The 21,711-nt window shown below is 40.3% G+C and overlaps 2 protein-coding genes across 2 annotated transcripts in view; both read left to right on the top strand.

Moving 5' to 3' along the window:
• Window positions 1-12,803, top strand: part of LOC109923393 (potassium voltage-gated channel subfamily KQT member 5-like) — a 67,009-nt gene extending 54,206 nt beyond the window's left edge. Inside the window, exons 13-15 of the mRNA XM_048597092.1 lie at window positions 1,519-1,650; window positions 11,355-11,481; window positions 11,964-12,803. Coding sequence (XP_048453049.1) covers window positions 1,519-1,650; window positions 11,355-11,481; window positions 11,964-12,803 — 1,099 coding nt within the window. The remainder of the gene's footprint in view (window positions 1-1,518; window positions 1,651-11,354; window positions 11,482-11,963) is intronic.
• An 8,563-nt stretch (window positions 12,804-21,366) lies between these two features.
• Window positions 21,367-21,711, top strand: part of ddx43 (DEAD (Asp-Glu-Ala-Asp) box polypeptide 43) — a 63,765-nt gene continuing 63,420 nt past the window's right edge. The window contains exon 1 of the mRNA XM_048597285.1: window positions 21,367-21,678. Within this exon, the coding sequence (XP_048453242.1) occupies window positions 21,369-21,678 (310 nt within the window). The 5' untranslated portion in view covers window positions 21,367-21,368. The remainder of the gene's footprint in view (window positions 21,679-21,711) is intronic.

Genomic DNA, 21,711 nt, shown 5'->3' with positions numbered 1-21,711 from the left:
ACAAGAAGGAGATGCAGTTAAAGATTTCTGATGACAAGAACTTAGGTGATGTACTAGCAGCAAAAGAACTTCACCTGGATCCAGACAAAGTGAAAGCTGCAGCAGAAATATAGCAACCAACCAATGGGAAAGTGGTGAAATGATTTGTTGAATTTATGATCTATCTAGTGCAGTTGTTACCTAATTTATCATCAGAGTGTGACCACCTACACAAGCTCATGGCATAGGACAAGAAGAAACAGACAATTTAGCAATAACATCTCAGCACAATGTGAAAGTCATCAATACAGCAGAAACCTGAAAGATATGCATCTTACTCTGATCATGCACTCACTAGGAGATTGAAATTTTGCAGAGAAGAAACATCACTAGATTCCGGATGAACAGCCAGAAACACTGTGCACATGCACCATTAGAAGATCTGCAGGGTTTAAAGATTATCTATGCAAATGTATGTGCACAGTCTCACTGAACCTAGATTGACTGGGATGAACATTCTGTTTTTGTTCATGGTTGATCATTTTCTTCATTGGTCTTGTATATTGGATAACTTGTAACAGCAAATTATATTTTTCTTTCTATAATGGAAAGGCGGATATTTGAACAAACACACTCGTAAGGAGACTTCACACTCACAACTTGATATAGGCAAGTTACCTCTGCTAGAAGATCTTTGCACTTTAAAATGTACAGCTATTAAACACACTAAAAGAAACATAAAGGGACTAAAATAAAGGACCAGATCAAGTTGTGTCACCTTGTCCAAAATGGTAGAACCAGAGGCTTGAACTTGGAGGAGGAGAAATTCAGGATAACTTAAGAAAACAATATTTTAGTGAGAGAGTGGTCAATCTATGGAACAAAATTCCCATGGGAGACTGGGGAAACAGCTAACACAGTATTGATTCATTACAACACAAATTAAATTTCGTCCAAAACAAAATGACATCTTGGAATATGGTATGTTAGTAAGCTGAGACATTATGTAGTGAGGGTGGCATGTCTGAGAGGACCAGGTGACTTTGGACCTTTGCTTTCCAAAGCTTTTCATCAGTGGAATTTTTCGCAGCTCATATTGTCTATTACTGCTGTAATTAGTCACAAACTACTTTATTATCAAGTCAAATGTAGATAGAAGGTGAACTCAAGGTACCTCAGTCTTTTGTCCATCTTGTAGTTCCAGTCTTCCAAATTCCTATTTCTAAATTGCTTTCCCTGATTGTGCTCTAACATGGTTCCATGATATGGTGCAAGATCATTCAGTTTGCTATACTGTGTAATGAAAACAATTAGTTCAGTTCTCCTTCCTAAGTTAATAACGTTAAAGTGTTGCTCCATCAGCTTCAGAATGATGGGTGGTGAATCTGATCAGTGTTAAATTGTGAATCTGGCCCCTGCTTGTGAATTAATCCTAACAATTATCAACTGGGTGGGGAAAATAATTCCATTTTGATTGTCAATAGCCCAGTCTTACAGCAGATAGATGACTACTCATGAATCTCCTCTGGCATATTCTAGGATTGTGAAGTTTCACGTTGCAAAGAGAAAGTTCAAAGAGACTTTACGTCCATATGATGTGAAAGACGTGATCGAACAATATTCTGCTGGACATTTGGACATGCTCTGCAGGATCAAGAGCCTGCAGTCACGGTGAGTGTAGACACTAGGACATGCTCAGGTATAAATTAATAAGCAGAGCCCTCAAGATCTGGATTACTACAGTGTACAAATTTGCATAAAATTGATCAGCCGAGAGGGTGAGTGTGTGGCTTAAAGGGAGACAAAGATTTTGACTCATGGAACACCAACTCGGTACAGGGGAAAGCAAGGGCAGTTTCGCTGAGATGGACACCACCTAAACCAAGCCAGGTAGTTGCCTAGTAAATTAAACTAGAGATTGTGGGGAAGACACCAATGAAGATGCATGTTAAACCTAGACAGAAAAGTCAAGGCAGTTAGGGACAGTAGGAAGTTGGGGGTTAGTAGTAAAGGCACTAGCATTATAATCTAGAGACCCAAACTAATTCTCTGGATGCAGGTGGTGGGATTTAAATTCAATTATTAAAATCTGGAATATAATGAAAAGTTTAAAGTTTAGCCAAATTTGAGTACAAATAGGCAGAGTGTGAAAGAAGGAGGTAGAGAGTTTAACAATATTGGATCCTCATTTTATTTCAATTACGCCAGGGGAAAATTAAAAGTACTATTTCTGAATTCACAAAGCATTCCTAACAAGACAGATATGTTAAAACATGGTGTGAAACTGCGATAAATGGGTTTGGTGTAATAGCCATCACAGAGATCCATTGCTTGATGACCAAGGTAGGAAATGTTCCACAATAACCAGTATTTCAGAAGGATAGATAAAATGGAAAGGAGGGGTTCGAAGCCCTGATAATATAGGTGATATAAATACAATAGTTAGGAAGGATTTGGCCTAATAGAATTAGTTTGGGTGAAAATAAGAAAGAACAAGAAACAAGAAACACTAATTGGAATGGTTATAGTTCATCTAACGCTATCTACATGAGACATATATTAGTCAAAGCAGTAAAAAAAATCTTAACAAAGATAATACAATAATCATTTGGGATTTTAATCCTTATATGTTGTGGCCAAATCAAATTGGCAGTAGTGATGGGTTCAGGAAATGCACTCAGGACAGTTTCCCAGGATAACATACCGTAGAACCATTTTGACAATGAGCTTATTTTAGATGATGCCTTCTGTAATGAGACAAAGTTGATTCAGAACCTCACAAAATGACTTCTTGGAGGAAGAGCAAACATAAAATAATAGAATCTCAAATTGTGATTGGGCATGGCATCCTTATGCCTAAAATAAAACTGATATAAAGTCAATTATGGGTGTGAGGGGCAAGTTGGCTAAGGCCATTTGGAATCCAGATTAAAAGATATGATAATAGCTAAGCATTAAGAACATTCTAAAGAAATACTTTGTAATTCTTAACAAATACAGCCTTCATTGAGACATTTAAAATTTCATCAAGAAAGCAATTCCTCTGAGGCTAACTATAGACGTTAACAAGCGAATTTGATTAAAAGGAGAGGTTTGCATTGTTGCCAAAGAAAGGACCAACGTGAGGGTTGGCTGAACTTTAGAAACCAGTGAAGGGTGACCAAAAATTGATATTAAGTAAGACAAATTGAATTTGACAGTAAGCTAAAAAGAAATATGAAAATGGATTGTCAGAGTTTTTACAAAAATGCAGAAGGACAGGAGTAGCTAAAGTAAACATGGACTCCTTAGAGACTGACAGGTTAAATTACAAAAAGGAATAACAGGTGGCAGAGATGTAATGAACAATGAAGAAGGTTATCTCAGAGTACAATGGGACCGTGATCAGATGGGCCAATGGGCTGAGGAGTTGCAAGTGAAGTTTAATTTAGTTAAATGTAAGGTGCTTCATTTTGGAAAGGCAAATCAGGGCAGGACTTAATGGTAAGATGTTAGGGAGTGTTGCCAAATAAAGAGACCTTGGAGTATGGGTTCATAGTTCCTTGGAGGTGGAGTCGCAGGTAGAAAGGTTAGTGAAGAAGGCATTTGGTACACATGCCTTTATTGGTGAGTGATTTGAATATAGGAGTTGGAACGTCATGTTGCAGCTGTATAGGACTTTGTTTAGGCGTTTAATGGAATACTGCATTCACTTCTGGCCTCCCTGCTTTGCAAAGATGTTGTGAAACTTGAAAGGCTGCAGAAGAGATTTCCAAGGATGTTGCCAGGGTTGGAGGGTTTGACCTATAGGGAGAGGCTGAATAGGCTGGGGCTATTTTCCATGGACAGTCAGAAGCTGAGGGGTGACCTCATAGGTTTGTAAAATCATGACGGGGACGGAGAGAGTGAATAGCCAAGGTCTTTTTCCCAGGGTAGGGGAGTCCAAAACTAGAGGCTTAAGATAAGAAGGGAAAGATATAAAAGGGACCTAAAGGATACCTTTTTCAGGCAGAGGGTGGTATGTGTGTGGAATGAACTGCCAGAGGAAGTGGTGGAGGCTGGTAAAATTACAACATTTAAAAGCCATCTGGATGGGTATATGAATAAGGAAGGGTTTAGAGGGATATAGGGCCAAATGCTGGCAAATAGGACTGGATTTATTTAGGGTATCTGATCGGCATAGACGACTTGGACCAAAGGATCTGTTTCCATGCTAAACAGCTTGATGACTCTATGACGTAAAGTGAGTATTTTGCATCTGTCTTCCAGGTAGAAATTGAACGAGTCTAACAAATTTGCTGGTTAACCAAATATCGAATTAACAGTAAGGAACTTAATGGAACTAATATTAGTAAAGATAATGGACTGGAGAAATTAAAGAAAATAAAAGCCAACAACTGCCTTTGAGCCAATGGCCTGCAGTGTAGTGTTCTAAAGGAGGTGACTGCAAAGATCATCCCGAATTTCCGAAATCGTGGAATATTCCCAGTGGAGTAGAAACTAAGAAATATAACATCACAATTCAAGAAGGAAGGAAGAGACAGAGACAGTGCAACAGGCCAATTACTCTGACAGCAATCTTCAGATAAATGTTTAAATATTTTATTAAACAAGCAGTGGCAGGGAAAATTAGTAAAACATACCAGGATCAGGTCGGACGTATGAAAGGGAAATCATATTTGACAATCAAAAGTGTTTTGAATATGTAACTAACATTCTAAATAAAAGGAAATTAGTGGATGTCGCATATTTTGATTTCTAATGATGTGCCAGAAGAAATGTTGTGCATAAGATGTGTGCTCATTGAGTTAAGAGTGAAATATTACCATTGTTAGAGAATTGGTAAAAAGCAGAAAACCAAAAAAAAAATGGATAGTGTTCACGTTGGCAAGATCTTACCAAAAGGATCAGTGCTTGGGCTTCAACTATTTATAATCTATTTTAATGATTTAGATGAGGGAATAAATTGTAATTTATCCAAGCTTGCTGAAGATACTGTTACAACCAAATCTCGGGTAATGTTTCCTAATTCACTACTATTTCAGATGGGATACCGCAAGTGGTTAAACTCCTGGGTGTGGAGAGATGAACTGGTTCACTTTCTTTATTAATCCATCCACCTCGGCTGGTTGCGACAAGGTTAATTTATTAAAGAACCCTTTCTCTTGTGAATACCCATCCCCCAGACCCAAATGAACTTAAAATTTCAAAAGGAGCCCATTTCTCCAGGCTTTCTTGAGTTAACAATGTGTGAGTTTACTCCTTAATAAATGCAAAAAGAACTAGTAATGCAACATACATACATACTAAAAAAATAAGAGAGGAGTCGAAAAAGATAATTTTGTTTTAAAAAGTACATACCGACCTATCTCTGAATTTCTCTTTAAGAATGGCTAGTTGAATGTTGAGGGCATCACAGTGGAAGTTACTGGTTGGTAGGTCAACAGTTGGCTGCAAGGTCCTTAGATTTGCCAATTGGTTGAGATTCTGAAGTTCTATTTCCTTTCAACTGAGATTGAATTCCAGCATTCAAGGGTGGGAATAAATCCTTTTTGTGGTGCAGTTTTCTTTTTAACTGGATTACAACACTTAGTTAGAGAGGGTTTTTACCTGTAACATGGGGTAACCAGTGGATAATTCTTCAATCTTGACTTTCACAACCCACGAACACTCGAATACATATGACAGCATTCAGTTTCACTAGCCCATACCTGCAGAGTTGAAGCTGGCTTTTTAACCATTGTTTGCATATTCCTGGAGGATAAAAGGGGAGGAGATGGCTTAGTGGTATTACTGCACTGTTAATGCAGAGACCCAGGTAATGTTAGATCATGGAACATAGAACAATACAGCACAGGATAAGGCCCTTCAGCTCACGATGTTGTGCCAAACTTGACACCAAATGAAACTAATCTCTTTTGTCGGCCATTGGTCCATATGCCACCATTCCTTGCGTATTCATGTGCTTATTTATAAGTCCCTTAAATGCCCCTATCGTATCTGCCTCTACCACCACCCCTGGCAGTGCGTTCCAGACTCCTACCACTCTGTGTAAAAAAAAAAAACTTGCCCCTCATGTTTCCCTCAAACATTCCCCCTCTAACCTTAAATGCATGCCCCTTAGCATTAGACATTTCAACTCTGGAAAAAGATTCTGACCATCAACCCTATCTAAACATCTCATAATTTTATAGACTTCTTTCAAGTCTCCACTCAGCCTGCACTGCTCAAGAGAAAGTAACCCAAGTTTTTGTAGCCTTGCCTTATAGTTCATACCCTCCAATCCATGCAAAATCCTGGTAAACCTTTTCTGCATCCTCTCCAAAGCCTCCACATCCTTCCTGTAATATGGTGACCAGAACTGAATACAATACTCTAAATGTGGCCCAGCCAAAGTCTTGTAAAGCTGCAACATGACATTCTGACACTTGTACTCAGTTCCCCGAATAATAAAGGCAAGCATGCAGTACACCTTCTTTACCACCTTATCTACTTGCGTGGCTGCTTTCAGGTAGCTATGGACTTGAACCCCAAGATCCCTCTGTACATCAATGCTGTGCAGAGTCCTGCCATTAACTGTATACTTTTCCTTAACACTTGATCTCCCGAAGTGCAGCACCTCACACTTACCCGGAATAAACTCCATCGGCCATTTCTCCACCCATGTCTGCAACTGATCTATATCCCGCTGTATCCTTTGACAACCTTCTACAGTATCCACAACTCCACTGATCTTTGTATCATCTGTAAACTTACTAATCCACCCATGTACATTTTCACCTAAGTCATTTATATATATCACAAACAGCAAGGTCCCAGTATGGATCCCTGTGGAACACCACTAATCACCGACCTTCAGCCTGAAAAACATCCTGCCACCACTACACTCTGCCTTCTTTGGGCAAACCAATTCTGAATCCATGGGGCCAAGTCACCATGGATCCCATGCATCTTAATCTTCTGGATGAGCCTACCATGAGGGACCTTGTTGAAAGCCTTACTAAAATCCATGTAAACAACATCCACTGCTCTACCCTCATCAATCACATTTGTTACCTCCTCGAAAAATTCGATTAAGTTAGTAAGACATGACCTGCCTTGCACAAAGCAATGCTGACTGTCCTTAATTAGGCTATGCTTTTCCAAATATGCATAAATCCTATCCCTAAGCATTCTCTCCAATAGCTTCCCAACCACCGATGTGAGACTCACTGGTCTGTAGTTTCTTGGATTATCCCTACTTACCTTCTTGAACAGAGGAACAACATTAGCTACTCCCCAGTCCTGTGGGACCTTTCCAGTGGCTAGCAAGGAGACAAAGATCTTGGCCAAGGCCCCAGCAACCTCCTCTCTTGCCTCTCTCAATAACCTGAGGTAGATACCATCAGGCCCTGGGGTCTTAACTACCTTATTGCTCTTCAAGAGATTCAACACCACTTCTTTCTCGATCTCAAAATGCCCTAGCATATTAGCATGCTCCATACAAATCTCATTATCCTCCAAATCCTTTTCCTGGGTGAATACCGATGTAAAGTACTCATTTAGGTTCTAACCCACATTCTCTGCCTCCAAGCACAAGTTTCCTGCTTTATCTTTGAGTGGCCCTATCTTCTCCCTAGTTATCCTTTTGTTTTTAATGTATCTATAGAATGCCTTGGGATTCTCTTTAACCCTACTAACCAAGGTCATTTCATGGTCCCTTCTTGCTCTCCTCATTACCTGCCTAAGTACATTCCTGCTTTCCTCATATTCCTCACGGGCCCTGTCCAATTTTAGCTCCCTAAACCTTACATGTACTTCTTTTTACTTTTTGACTAAATTCACAACCTCCCTTGTTATCCAAGGGCCCTTACCTTGCCATCCTTATCCTTCCTCTTTACTGGAACATGCCAGTTTTGAACTTCCCCAGCAGGTCTTTAAACAGTTCCAACATGTCAAATATGGACTTGCCTGATAACAGCTCCTCCCAGTTAATGTTCTGGGACCCTAGTTCAAATCCCACTATGGCAGATGGTGGAATTTGAAATCAATAAAAACAATCTGGAATTAAGAGTCTAATGATGACCATCATGAATTGTCGGAAAAACCCATCTGGTTCAATAATGTCATTTAGGGAAGAAAACTGCCATTCTTACCTGGTCTGGCCTACATGTGATTCCAGATCCATAGCAATGTGGTTGACTCTTAACTGCCCTCTGGGATAGGCAATAAATACTGACCTGGCCAGTAATGCCCATATCCCGTAAATGAATTAAACTAATAAAACAGACATGTCTGCAAGATGTAGCTTTCTTCCAAGATGGGAGAGATACTCAGCGCCCACCCCCAATTATTTCTTCTTTTTAAGTCTATAACTGTTTGATGTTTCCCAAATACTTCACAAGTGCGACATTCTGTGGGCTTCACCAAGGACTTTTCCAGACAGTGACTGGATTTAACTCCGCAGTGTTTTCTGTGGCAGCCCTCCTTTTACAAACAATACATGTTGGAATTGGAAGTCAAAAATTTCTTTGCGGTTCTGGTCTTTAAGGATACAAAGCAGGGTAGGAAAGCAAGCTGTGAGGAGATACAAGAGGCTGAAATTTCTAGGCCTGTTGAGATTTGTTTGGAGAAAAGAGAGGACAGAGAAGTGACGAGAAACCTTGGGGATCTCATCAGGATAGCTTCCTAATCCTGTCCCCATCCCAGGTGAGCTTTGCAGGGCAGGCTGCCAAGGAAATTAGCAGCTTGCTCCGTGGAGGCTTGCAATTGGAGCCCCAATTAAGACCAGAATTGAAGGCAATTATCCAATGCTAAGGGAATATTCTTGGTGTCAGGTAAGCACCCCGCTTCCCCTCAACCCTCCATCCACCCTCCTGGTTCAATTAGGAGTAGGGCTGCCTAGCTGCAATTTTACAGGTTCCTGTTAAGACCATACTTGGAATATTGTGTGAAGTTCAAGTCTCCTTATTTGAGGAAGGATGTTCTGGCCACAGATGGAATGCAACAAAGATGGAATGACAGGACTGACTCATGAAGACAGACTGGATCAATTAGGATTATATTAACCAGAGTTCAGAAGAATGAGAGGACATCACATAGAAACCTATAAAATTCTCATAGCATTAGACATGGTAAATGTAGGACAGATGATCCCTATGACAATGGTATCCAAAACCAGGCCTCACACTTTAAGGATACAGGGTAAGCCATTTAGAACTGAGATGACAAGAAATTTCTTTACCCAAAGAGTGGTGAGGCTGTGAAATTCTCTGCCACAGGAAGCAGTTGAGGCCAAACATGGAATGTTTTCAAGAAGGAGTTAGTTACATAAAGCTCTTAGGGCAGAAGCTATCAAACAGTAAAGGGAGAAAGCAGGAACAGGGCAGTGAGTTGCAACATCAGCCATGATCACATTGAATGACGGAACTCCTCAAAGGGCCGAATGGCCTACTTGTGCTCCTGTTTTTTGTTTCTATGTGATGCTGCCAGCTACGTGTATCAGAGTCTAGTTACTTCGCCAGCTCTTACAAAATCACCTGTGAGACCTGATCTTCACTTTATGATAGAATCTATAAACATGATCCAATACAGCTTATCCCACCTCACTTTTTATTCACTGAGGTGAATTTTATATTCCTCAGCAGGGGGTGGGATGCCAATCCAGAACTGTGTGATCCACTGACTCCTGCTCCCATCTTTTGTAGACACCAGATTAAGCTTATCAAGGTCAATTAGTGGTCACCCAGTGAGAAACCAATCAATTAAGGCTGGAGAGGAAATTGCTACCCAACCGAAAATGCTTCTTCTTTCCCCTTCAAGGTTTGCAATTCGTATCAGCTCCAGTTTTACATGCCTTTTCTAAATGCTACCACATACTACACTCCTGTGCTTGAGTTAACATAATAAATGATACAATAGTGATTTGGCAGTGCAGAGTATGAGGATTACTGAAAAAATGACTCACTTTGTCAAAGCTTTTTATCTTGCACTCATCAGCACAGTTCACGAGAATACCAGTTCAACATTTGCAAAACTCTTTTAAATCTTTTTTTCTGCAATACTCAGACCATAGAGTGTTGAATTTTTGTTGCAGTTACATGCGTATTGTAATATGAATAACACCTTGCTGTGAGATCTCTGAGAATCAACACTGCAGGTTGGAGAGGGAAACATCAGTTACACAAAAAAATGCTGTAACATTTGGAATTAAACGTACTGGTGATTCTGTGTCATTCGTGAGTTTTACTGTTTTGTTTCCTTCCAGTTAATGTTACAGCCACAACTAAAATCCCCTTGCTCTCAGAATCCGTCTTTATTCACCAATTCAAAGACATACAAAAGATTTTCAAAAATTACAAAATGAAAGCAAAAACATGCAGACACTGTCACCTTCCCCAGCAGAATCTACTGGAACATTCAATCATGGTCAATGTGCCAGGTCTTGTTATACCACCTTTGTGCTGCCTTGTTTAAATTGGCACAAATGACTCCCAAACCAATCTATATGTGCAGCTTGTAAAATCCAGCAGGTCACAGAAAATCTCAGGGGAAGGAGTTGTTAACAAGCTCAGTAAAACTCTGTAAGAAACAATGATAGAACTGGTCTGAATGCAGCTTGTATACCTTCATAAGGAACTCCAGTTTGGACCAGCACCATTATTTCTTTATTTTACTGGGGGTTGGTAATGAGCACTCTAAAATGGCAGGGGCCTGCCAATTTCTGCAACTGCCCGACTTTCATATTTTTCAGAGATCAGTGTGATGACATTGATTTTGCAGGAAAGCCAATGTACCCAATTTCCCAATGTAAAAACTAAGCTCACTGTGTCCCTTCATCCCTTCTCTTTCTGGAATTGCATCTAATTGTGCTTCACCCTTATTTGCCATGAACTACAAAAGCTTTCGCCCATTGATTTGTTCTGGACTCTCTCACGTTTGGGTGAATAAGTTCTCAAAGTATTGCTTGGGCAATCAGCTCTGGGCCTAGTAGAGAAATGCAACTTATTGTTGAGGTAAATCGGGTCCACACACTGATATTGTCCATCTCTCTCTGTATCCATAACGGGACAAACATCTATGAGCTTAACACACCCGATGTGACTCACTGTTATTTAGATAAAGATACAAACATAGTGAGTTCTGATCTGCTCTTGGAATACCAAACTGATTCAATGAACTTTGATGAGATCAGTTGTGGAGTAATGGTAAGGGCTATCTTGTTGTTTAAACTGTGGCTTCTTTTAGACCCCTGTGCTTAAAGGTTTCAGTCTGCGTAATATCTGGTTTCCTGATGAGTGGGCAGCATCATTAGAAGGTATATTTAATCATCACTATTTGCAAGAGGCCAAAGTGAAAGATTCATTGCACAATGGGTATGTGAGAATTTCCAAACTTCTTTATTTTATTCAACATAGTGTGGATCATATGCTTGGAAGAGGACAGCTCACAACAGACAAGCGGTCGCGTGAGAAAGTCCCACGAGACATTAATGCCTCTGATGATCTCAGCATGATGGGACGGGTGGTAAAAGTTGAAAAACAGGTAAAAACAAAGTACCATTCAGAAATCATTCCAGTCACTTCCAAACAAGCAACCTTTCCTATTCATAAAGATGTACACAACCAAAATAACAGCTTTGTGATTATCAATATAATTTAAGAATATTGTTTTGTCCATGAATAGACTGGATGACTGCGTGTCAATCCATCAATTGTCTGGTCTCTAATATGGTGTTTTGGGGGTAATCAATCAGTCTCCAGTCTTTAATCTGTATATTTGGAGGTTATTCTGAAGGGCAATGAAAAATGGGCAATAAGCGCTAACCCAGCCAGTGGCACTCACATCCCACAAGTAAATAAAAAAGATCAATTGATTCTCTAATCTGTAATCTGTGTGTTTTGGGGTTAATCCATTGATTGTACCATCTCTAATCTAGATCAGGTTCCACTTTGCGAAAGTCATAACATTTAGTGATCTTGGGCAGTTATATGCTGATAGTGATACGGTGACATTGATCTTTGCAGGTACAGTCTATCGAATCAAAACTGGACTGCCTCCTGGATATCTACAGGCAATGTTTGCACACAGGCTCTGTCTCAGCACTGACACTCACCTCGCTGCAGATACCTGCATTTGAGTCTGATCAGACATCAGATTACCAAAGTCCTTTAGATGGGCCTAGCTCAGCACAATTTAGTGGCTGCATGTCAAGATCCACAAGTACAAGGGGATTACAGCACATCCCATCACCTCATGATCCATGTGTTCCCTCTTGCTGCACCATGAGCTCAGCTACACACACTCAGCTTCCTCCAACCACCAACGGTGATGGACCCACACCGTCTGCAGTAAATCAAATGGTTCAATCTGCCAAAGTCGCCATGCCAACACGACAGCTGTCACCAATTCAGAATGCATGCAGGGCAACACCTCTCCAGATTATCCCGACCGCCAGGGAGCGGGTCGGTTCCGATGCCACTTCCTACCCTTCTGCCGGCCAAGGAGCAGAAAATAATCTCATCCAGGAGACACCATGGAGGAGAAGCCAAAGTGTGGAAAATGAATACTTGGTCAGAGTTGGCTCGCTCGCAGAAAAACCGTTAGAACACTCACTGTCTGTGCAAAATCTGATCCAATCTACACACAGTCTGAGGGTGCCAACCACTGGCAGCAGCCAGAAGGTGAGCCAAGAGCACTACCAGTTGGCAGATTCATGCCTTTTGCCACAAGATGAGGAGACTGGTGCGGAGATGCTGGAAACCAATGTCTCACTGAGAACGGGTATAAACAGAACCCATCAGCACTTTAGCCTAACTGAGGACCCATCAAGCCCCTTGAGCCTGTCTCATGTTCGACTAAAATGACATCGGAAGAAGCTTTCCTTTCAACTCTGGCTTCTCTTTCTGAAATGTATCAGTGCATGGACTGTTGCTGAGGATGAGACAAATTATGAAACTTTCACATACAAGATTACGAACAAATCAGAAAGGCATTTGTAGGAGCAGTTATGAGCTAGTTGCATGAAAAATGCATGTTAAATTTGAAATGATATCTGTTTACAGTGCTTTGAGTAAAACAGCCTGATTCTGCTCACATAGCAGGAACTATTCCTCTAAGAAATGTGCACAGAAATTATTTGAGGATGGACCAGAGTACATATATTCAAGAGTCTGAACAGATTAAAACCATTGTTATTTACAGCACGTGTTCAGTGATGTTGCATCTCGAGGCTTCCAGGCCAATTGTAAAATGCAATTATTTTATCCAGGTAATGGTTCCTGTTTACATCAGAAGTATTTTTCAACTACCTGTGAGGTACAAATATCAATCTGTCTGTTACAGGGCAAACACACTCATTCACCACCATTTTGAAAGCTTATTCCATATATTTTGGTGAACCTTTGACAACTTTATTTTTAAAATTGTATTCTAGTTTAATCTTTCATTTGCTGGGGAAAGTGTGAAGGTAGTCTGTGAGATTGAAATTCAGAGAGTACCAGAGCTGAACGTTTGAACTTGCACGTGGAGTGTAATGTGAATTAAGTGACGAGACCTCCTGTAGAGCAGATGTAATTTTTGATATGCTGTTTTCCAATAGAATGAAATGTTGATGCTTCACAGAAAAAATGAACTCACTATCGAATGTTTTGTGTATCATTTTGTTAATCTATGAGATGCTGATATTTGTACTAATTAGTTGCACGATACCATGTCGCACAGCAGCTGAGCTGGTGGATCCAGTTACTGCCTTGAAGCACAATTTGCTGCATGACTGATCGTTTGTAAAAAATATCAAATTTTACAGCACATGAGGAGATCATTCAGTCTATCACACCTTCAAAAGAGTTATCAAATTTGTCACACTCTCTCTACATTTTCCTCTTAACCATGTGAATGTTTCCCTTCTAGTGATTGTCCAAATTTTTAGGGAAGATATCATTAAATCTATTTCCACCTCCCTGTCAGACTGCATTCCATATCACCGTAACTCACTACGTTAAATATGTCATCTTATCTCAAAGTTTGACTTGCCAGTTATTCTAAATCTGACTTCTAATGCTCTTGCGTTAGAAACATTTTCTCCCTGTCTACTCTATCAAAATTCTTAATACTTTTCACAACCTCTATGCAATCACCTATTAACCTTCTCTGCCCTCAAGGAAACAATCTCAGCCTCTCCGGGCTCTCCATATTCATTCAACTCCCTCATCCCTAGTACCATTGCAGTAAAGCTTCTCTGCACCTTCTCAAGCACTTGACATCAATTTCTAAAGTGTCAAATTTGACAAAATGCCCTGGCTGGTGCCTAATTAGTTTTTATAGAGGTTTAGCTTAACTTTGTTTTTTGTATGAAATGACTTTGTTCATAAAGCCCAGCATCTTAGATGATTTCTTTTTACAGCCCCGGCAACTGTCCTGACCCACAAAGACTTGTGTACATGAACCCCCCAGATTTCTTTGTTGTTCACCTAGAATTTACAGTTTCAAGAAATATCACCACCACTGATGTTTGTCTAACTGGCCTAGAGTTGTTGGGTTTAAAACTTTTTGAAAAAGAGGGGTAAGATTTGTGGTCCTCTTGTCCTCTGCCAACCAAATCCATATCCAAAACGTTTGTAAGATTGTGTCCAGAGCTTCCATAAATCCCATTGTTAGTTCCCTCATTAACCTGAGGCCCGGAACGGGTGACTTTTCTACTTTGAGCCCCATTAAGTACCTCAAATTTTTGTACCAAAATGCATAACTTCACAATTCTCTACAATTAATTTATCCATCGTGAGGCTGACCATTTTACTAGTCTGTTTTTGTTTTCCAGACGTCTACTATTCTCATCATTTTTTCACCACATTTCTAAATTTTAGGTCATTTGCTCCCTTTGAAATTATGCTTTGTATATACAAGTCCATATCATTTTTAGAAAGTAAAAAGAGCAATGGTCCTAATACTGACCCCAAAGAACACCCTGTATACTATCCTCTGATCTGAAAAACAACTGTTCATTACTTTCTGACCTTTAGGCACTTTATATCCACACTGTTGCTGCCTCCTTACTCCTTAGGATTTAGTTTTCCTAACAGGTATTTTGTGTAGGACTTTACCAATTGCCTTTTAAATGCTCCTACACGTATCCATCACAAAATCCTTTCAATTACTTCATCAAAGAATTCAATTATTTTTTCTAGACATGATCTGCCTTGAACAAATGCATGCTGACTTTTATTTATTAACCCATATTTTTCTAAGTGACAATGCACTAGGATTCCAGTTTCAAGAAATATTCCCACCACTGATGTTTGTCTAATTGGCCTATAGTTATTAGGTCAAAGCCTTTTTGGAACAAAGGTGTAACATCTGTGGTCCTCTCATCTCCTGACAACCAACCCCATATCCAAAAAGTTTAGGAGATTTGGTCCAGAGCTTCCACAGTTCCCATTTTTAGCTTCCTCATTAACCTGTGGTCCACACTGGGTGACTTTTCTACTTTGAGCCCCCTTAAGTGCTTTTTGTTATTTTTATTCAATCCAATATTTCTTCTGTATCCTCACTGAATGTCACCTTGACAGCAACATTTTCTCCAGTGAAGACAGTAAGCTGTCTCTCCCAAGCATCTCTCCTTTATGACTCTTAATTTGCCCCATCTCACTTCCATTGACTACTTGTTTAGAATCTATGTGCTTATATTGACATTTGGAACCACATTTCTATTAACCACTCATCTGTTCCCGTACGTTCTGTTCACCACTCTTCCTTTTTAAGATTTCTTTCGTACTTTCTGTGATTAGCTAGATTCTCTAATTTACTATGAATCTGACCTTTATGATCATCTTCATTCTTCTGTTTAATTTTAATGCCAATTTCTTTAGTCAACTAGGGAGCTCAAGCTTTGGAAACCCTTCTTGCCCCATCACTGGAGTATGTTTATCGAACCTTCTTGTGTTTGAAGATCTCCTGCTGATCACTAACTGATTTATCTGCCAGTATTTTGATTCCAAATTGCTTTAACTTCACTGAAATTAGTCTACCTCTTTGAGTGTCTTGACATTTGATTGTTCCTTGCTCTTTTCCACTGCTACTCCAACATGTCCACGGATTCCCAGCTGTTGGCTCCCCACTGAAAATGCTCCATGTTATTCCCAAGAACCAGATCCAACACTGTTCCATTCTTTGTTAGGCTGGAAACAGGGTAATTGGAAAAGTTCTCTTATACGCATTTCAGGAATTATTGCCGCCCTTATCCTTTTACATCTTTTCCCATCTATAGTTAAAGACACCCACTATCCCACTACTCTATTGTTTTTACATATTTATGTAACATGACTGATATAGCTGCATATAGCTCACTTTAAATTTTTGCCATGATGTAACCTGACATTGTCAAGACAGTGAAAAAGTAATTTTCTCATCATCTTCTTAAAATCTTAACTTATTTGGTATATGTAGACATTTGTAAATAATTGCTAAAAACTTAAAGCTACAATGAATGAATCTGCATTTCTATTCATCAAAAATCAGTCTGTAAATTTTATGAACTGTATAATATATAAAGGATATATAGGTTTTACAGCCAATGATTCTTTTTTGTATTTGATCTGTATATGGTGCCTTTCTTGCCAATGTTCTATCGAATGTGAACACTAAAGATGAATCCCTAATGTAAGGGAGGCTCCTGACAAATGATAAGGTTCTTTTAAGATCAATTTTAATTGTGCTTAATGTCAATTCAAATCCTATCTGAATAATTTTCATGAATTGTTTCAGAAGTAATTTATTACATGGAACCAAGTCATTTTGCCTTAAATAACTTGATTGAGGTAAAAGTTAGATTGGATTAATTTAATTTGCTCAGTGACAGGTCAATTCTAGCTCCTGTAATAAGGTAATGACATCTTTTCTTAAAGTCTAATAAACTAAGAGAAATCAAATCCTGTTTTTGTTTATTCTTCAACTATTTTCTTTATGTTTCTGAAGAGTACGTTTTACGACTCCCAGTGTTTTGGAGTTGATTTCATTTATAAGATTTTTTTTCTGGAGAATTGCTGTATCATTGTGAACATCTTACGTTTATCTTAAGTTGAGGAAACAAGAATCCTAGAGAACAGGCAGCTCCAGGTGCAGAATGAAACATCACACAACTGGCTGTCACACAGGAGCTGTAGAGTTTTTACAACACGGAAATAGGCCCCTGGGGCCATGCTGGCCATCAAATATCCATCAGCATGATGGTTGAAGTCCAAAGGCCTCTCAATCAAAGAAGGAGAGAAAGGAGTTTCTGTTTTGAATTCTTTGGAGCAGATTTTCTATTCAATGCCTGAGAAAAGTGGAGAATCTTGCTGAAAGGACCACATGTGGGGCATAGAGCCCTATATGGTTTCCTTCCCAGCAGCTTCTTATACAATGTATCAACATAGAATCATAGAATAGGTCTGAAGGAGAGCATTAAGCCCACCATCTCTGTACTGGCTCTCTGTAAGGACCAGGTAGTTGCAAGCTTGTCAGCTCTGCGTTCAGGTACTGCTTAAAGCCTAGCAGTAGTTACTTTTGATATATAGGACATGTGGCAGCTAATTTATGCAAAGCAAGTTCCCACAAATAGCAATATGATTATGATGGGACATTGTAATGACATAAACAGCCAAGTCAAATCAGTCTTCCATTCTGTGTTTGCAACGCAGTAAAATTAAAATTCGATGACCCTCACATTTGCCCCAAAAGATCCTAATGACACTTTTTGAATAACCAATACCAGACACCAAGCGTACAGCTTAAACCATTAACAATTATTAATATAGTAGCTTCAGCAGACAAAGTTAAACAACAAGTAATCTAATTAATGTCTATGATTTAAACCCAATCATCCTTGATGCACGCTCCAAATCACTCAAAGCCAGACAGACATATACAGTTAAGAAATAAATCAAAAGAAAAATAAGAGATGTAACTGGCCAGTTCACTTAAGCAGTTTCCACGATTCATACTGTCACAGGCACATGGGATTGTAACTTGTCTAGTTTCTGAAGAGACTGGTCAATGCAATAGCTTCTAATAGGCTCCAAGGAATATTCACTTAATGCTTATAACTGAGATTCTATACTCCAAACTTTTAAAAAGTTGATAATGAGAGGATAACCCAAAAGCAATCAAACCTCCTTCGCTATATCTTTGGCATCCACAATCCTTCCGATAAAACACACAATTCAAAATCAGTTCAAACTTGGGTTTCTCTTTGTTAGACTAATTAATTCTGGTCTCCCTGTGGGGCCCCAATTAATATCCAAATATCTGCCATCTGTTTGAGCATAATGCTTGTCTAGACCTGAAATGTCTAGTGTTCTTTGATCAAGAATCAACCTGCAATTAAATTCCAGGAGTGGCCTCATAGACAAATACCAATTTGTCTGTTCTCTTTCTTGAAAAAAAACAAGCTGCTGCTGATAGCCCAAAGGTCACCTTCAGTTCTCAGCTCACAGTTCACAGCTCCAAACCAAAAATTATTTAAAAAGAAAATGAAGGTTGATTTGGGGATAAATATTGGTCAGGACAGCAATGATAATTCCCATGTTCTTCTTTGAATTAGAGCTCTTAGATCTTCTATAGCCACCTGAGGCAGCAGATGGGGCCTTGATTTAATGTTTAATTCAAAAATGACACATTTTCAGTACTGCACTGGAGTGTCATTGTCAATGGTTGTGCTCATGCCCTGAAGTGGGACTTGAAGCTACAGCCTTCTAACTCACAGGACGGAGTTCCACCCACTGTATCATAGAAAATACAAAGTTCTAGACCCACAGCAATGTGGATAACTCTAACTGTCCTCTGGACTATTAGGGATGAGCAATTAGGCTGACAATGGTATCCAGAAAATCAACTGGACTAGTCATATAAGTACTGTGGTTACAAGAGCATTCCAAAGGCTAAGAATCTTGCAATGGGTAACGCATCTTCTGATTCTCAAAAAACTAAGGAGCCCCACCATGTGGAACTTGACTGTGGTTGGCTCTTAAATGCCCTCTGGGCAGTAAGTGCTGACTGAGCCAGTGACACCCATATCTCATGAATTTTTTTTAAAAATTGTCTCAATCTCAGTCTCAGAAGTAAAACAAGCAATGCCCCTTTTCCACTTACCTGGGACACACACAAATCCAAGAAACAGTCTCAGGTGTGTTTGCTCACCCGTTTGATGACACCATTGTCTATATTAGAATAGGTAAAATGACCCAATTATATAACTTTATTATCCTTCCATATATCTCTGAGCTGCCTACAAATCTCCCCATCTTTCTCATCTCTACTGTTGTGCAGTATTTACTTTAATCATGAGTTTTGGGAGTCCTCATGCATGTATCACAAAAAAGCTGGTACTCAAGTTCAGATGTAATAGGGAAGGCAATTGGAATATTGGCCTTTATTTCAAAGAGAATTGCGTATAAAAGTGGGGAGGTTTCTCTAAAGTTATACAGGTACTTGTCAGACCGCAGCTGGACTACCATGAAGAGCTTTGGGCCCTTTATCTAAGCAAAGATGTACTGGCATTGGAGGCAGTCCAGACAATGCATTAGCATTGAAACCAGGCTGAAACCAGGCATAGAGGGACTGACCCATGAGGAGAGGTCGAGTAAGTTGATCTTGTACTCATTGGAATTTTAAAGAATGAGGGGCATCGGATTAAAACATGTAAGATTCCCAGGGATAGTAGGAACTGCCGATGCCGGAGAATCTGACATAACAAGGTATAGGGCTGTTTGCTGATGCTACCTCTGATGCTGCTTGGCCTGCTGTGTTCATCCAGCTCTACACCTTGTTATCTAAGATTCGTAGGGGTCTTGACAAGGTGGATGCAGAAAGGTTATTTCCCATTGTGGGAGAGTCTAGGACTAGAGGGCATCATCTCAGAACATAGGATCACAGATTTAAGACAGGGATGAGGAGAATATTGTTTTCTCAAGGAAGAGTGAATCTTTGCCATTCTTTACTCCAGAGCACTGTTAAGGCTGCGTCATTAAGTATATTCAAGGGTGAGGTTGACAAATTTTTAATCAGTAAGAGAATAAAGGATTACAGAGAAAAGGCAGGAAAATGGAATTGAGAATTATCAGATCAACTGTGATCTCATTGAATGGCAGAGCAGACTTGATGGGCTGAATAGCCTACTTCTGCTCTACTATGATGATACTATGGCTTTAACAGGTGTATTTTGTCCTGGTCTTTTATGAAGAGAGGTTGAGACAGAGATGCCAAGTAGTCTGTTCCAAGCCAATAAAGTAAACAGCTTGTAAGGCATTGGATTTTTTTTTAAAGTTTGGACAATAGAAGCAGCATGAAGGGGTGGGCTTAAGCTCCCACAGAACTACGATTTTAGTCTAACTTTCAGTATGTGTTGGGGTTTGGAAGCTGCTATACATCTCTCCCTGCTACAACAAAGCACTTGAGTTCTCCCTCTCTCAGAGTTTTCTCTTGATGTTCTTTCATCCTGGACTGGAGAATTGCATATGAGACAATCTATTTTACTAAATTTGCCTTAGCCAAGGGTGTGTTTGTGGGAGATAGTAGGAACTGCAGATGCTGGAGAATCTGAAATAACAAGGTGTAGAGCTGGATGAACACAGCAGGCCAAGCAGCATCATAGGAGCAGGCGGAACAGTTGCTCTTTAGTAGTTAAATAATCTATTATTCTAAGTTTTCCAATAAAGTTGTTATGCCAATTCTTCTTCCTTTTGTTTGTGTTTTAACTATAGTGTAAGAATAAAGTGTGTTTTGCTTCAAGCCTGGTAATTTGACCAATCAAATTGCATCTGGAAAACAAGTCTTACACTTGCGTTTATAAATAAGAAAAAGTTGGGGTCTAGGCTATATTCTTAGTATATTTTGAGGGGATTTTGTCTAGTCCATAAGACTACTCCTCATGTTATTACCTGTTCAACCTCATGCTCTCAATGCAGAGCTTTACTCACAGACTGCACCTACTATACATTACCAGTCCCACATTGCCCAATCTTCCCAATCCAACTGGGATTGAGTGCCTTGATGTTCATGGCGCCATGTTTGTTTGGGGGACCACTAGTGGATTTATTGGCAGGCACTTATGGTTTGGAAGTTTTGATGTGCTTGGGGTCACAGTTTTTGAAGATCAACAATGCTTCAGGGGACAAATGGTTTGAAGGTTATTGTTGGGTTTGGTAGTTGTTGATGGATTTGGAGGTTATTGATGGGTTTGGTAGTTGTTAATGGATTTGGGGGTTATTGATGGGTTTGGTAGTTGTTAATGGATTTGGGGGTTATTTGATGGGTTTGGTAGTTGTTGATCGGTTCAGGAGACACTGATGACTCTGAGGGGACACCCCAAATGGGGCCGCGCTTCCCCGCGGTGTGCTCGCCCCCGCGCGCTCCCTGATAAGGTGGGCGGCTGTGCGCGCTCCCGGTGCTGGCGGACCATGTCGGACTGGGAGGCGGATAGCGGCGACGAGCAGGCTCCGGCTCCGGCAGCGGGAGGCGGCCCGGGCCCGCGGGCCGAGTGGAGGCCGCCCGCATTCCCCAGGAGGGGCCAGAGCCGCCCTCGGAGCGAGCTGGGGGCCGGGGACCGTTGGGAGATCCGCGGGGAGTCGAACCGGGGTCGGAGGGGGAGACCGTCTGGGAGCGGGGTCCGAGGGGGGGGATCGGGGTCGGCCCGGAATGTTCCTCCTCCATCAAACTCCCGTTTCCTCAGCTTCTACATGGAGAGTGCGGCAGTGGGCACCGTGATAGGTGAGGGGGGGGGGGTAAATACCCGGGGGGGGG

This window comes from Rhincodon typus, chromosome 5, assembly GCF_021869965.1.
Source record: "Rhincodon typus isolate 14 chromosome 5, sRhiTyp1.1, whole genome shotgun sequence".
Lineage (NCBI taxonomy): Eukaryota > Metazoa > Chordata > Chondrichthyes > Orectolobiformes > Rhincodontidae > Rhincodon > Rhincodon typus.
This window is presented reverse-complemented; position numbering and strand designations above follow the sequence as displayed.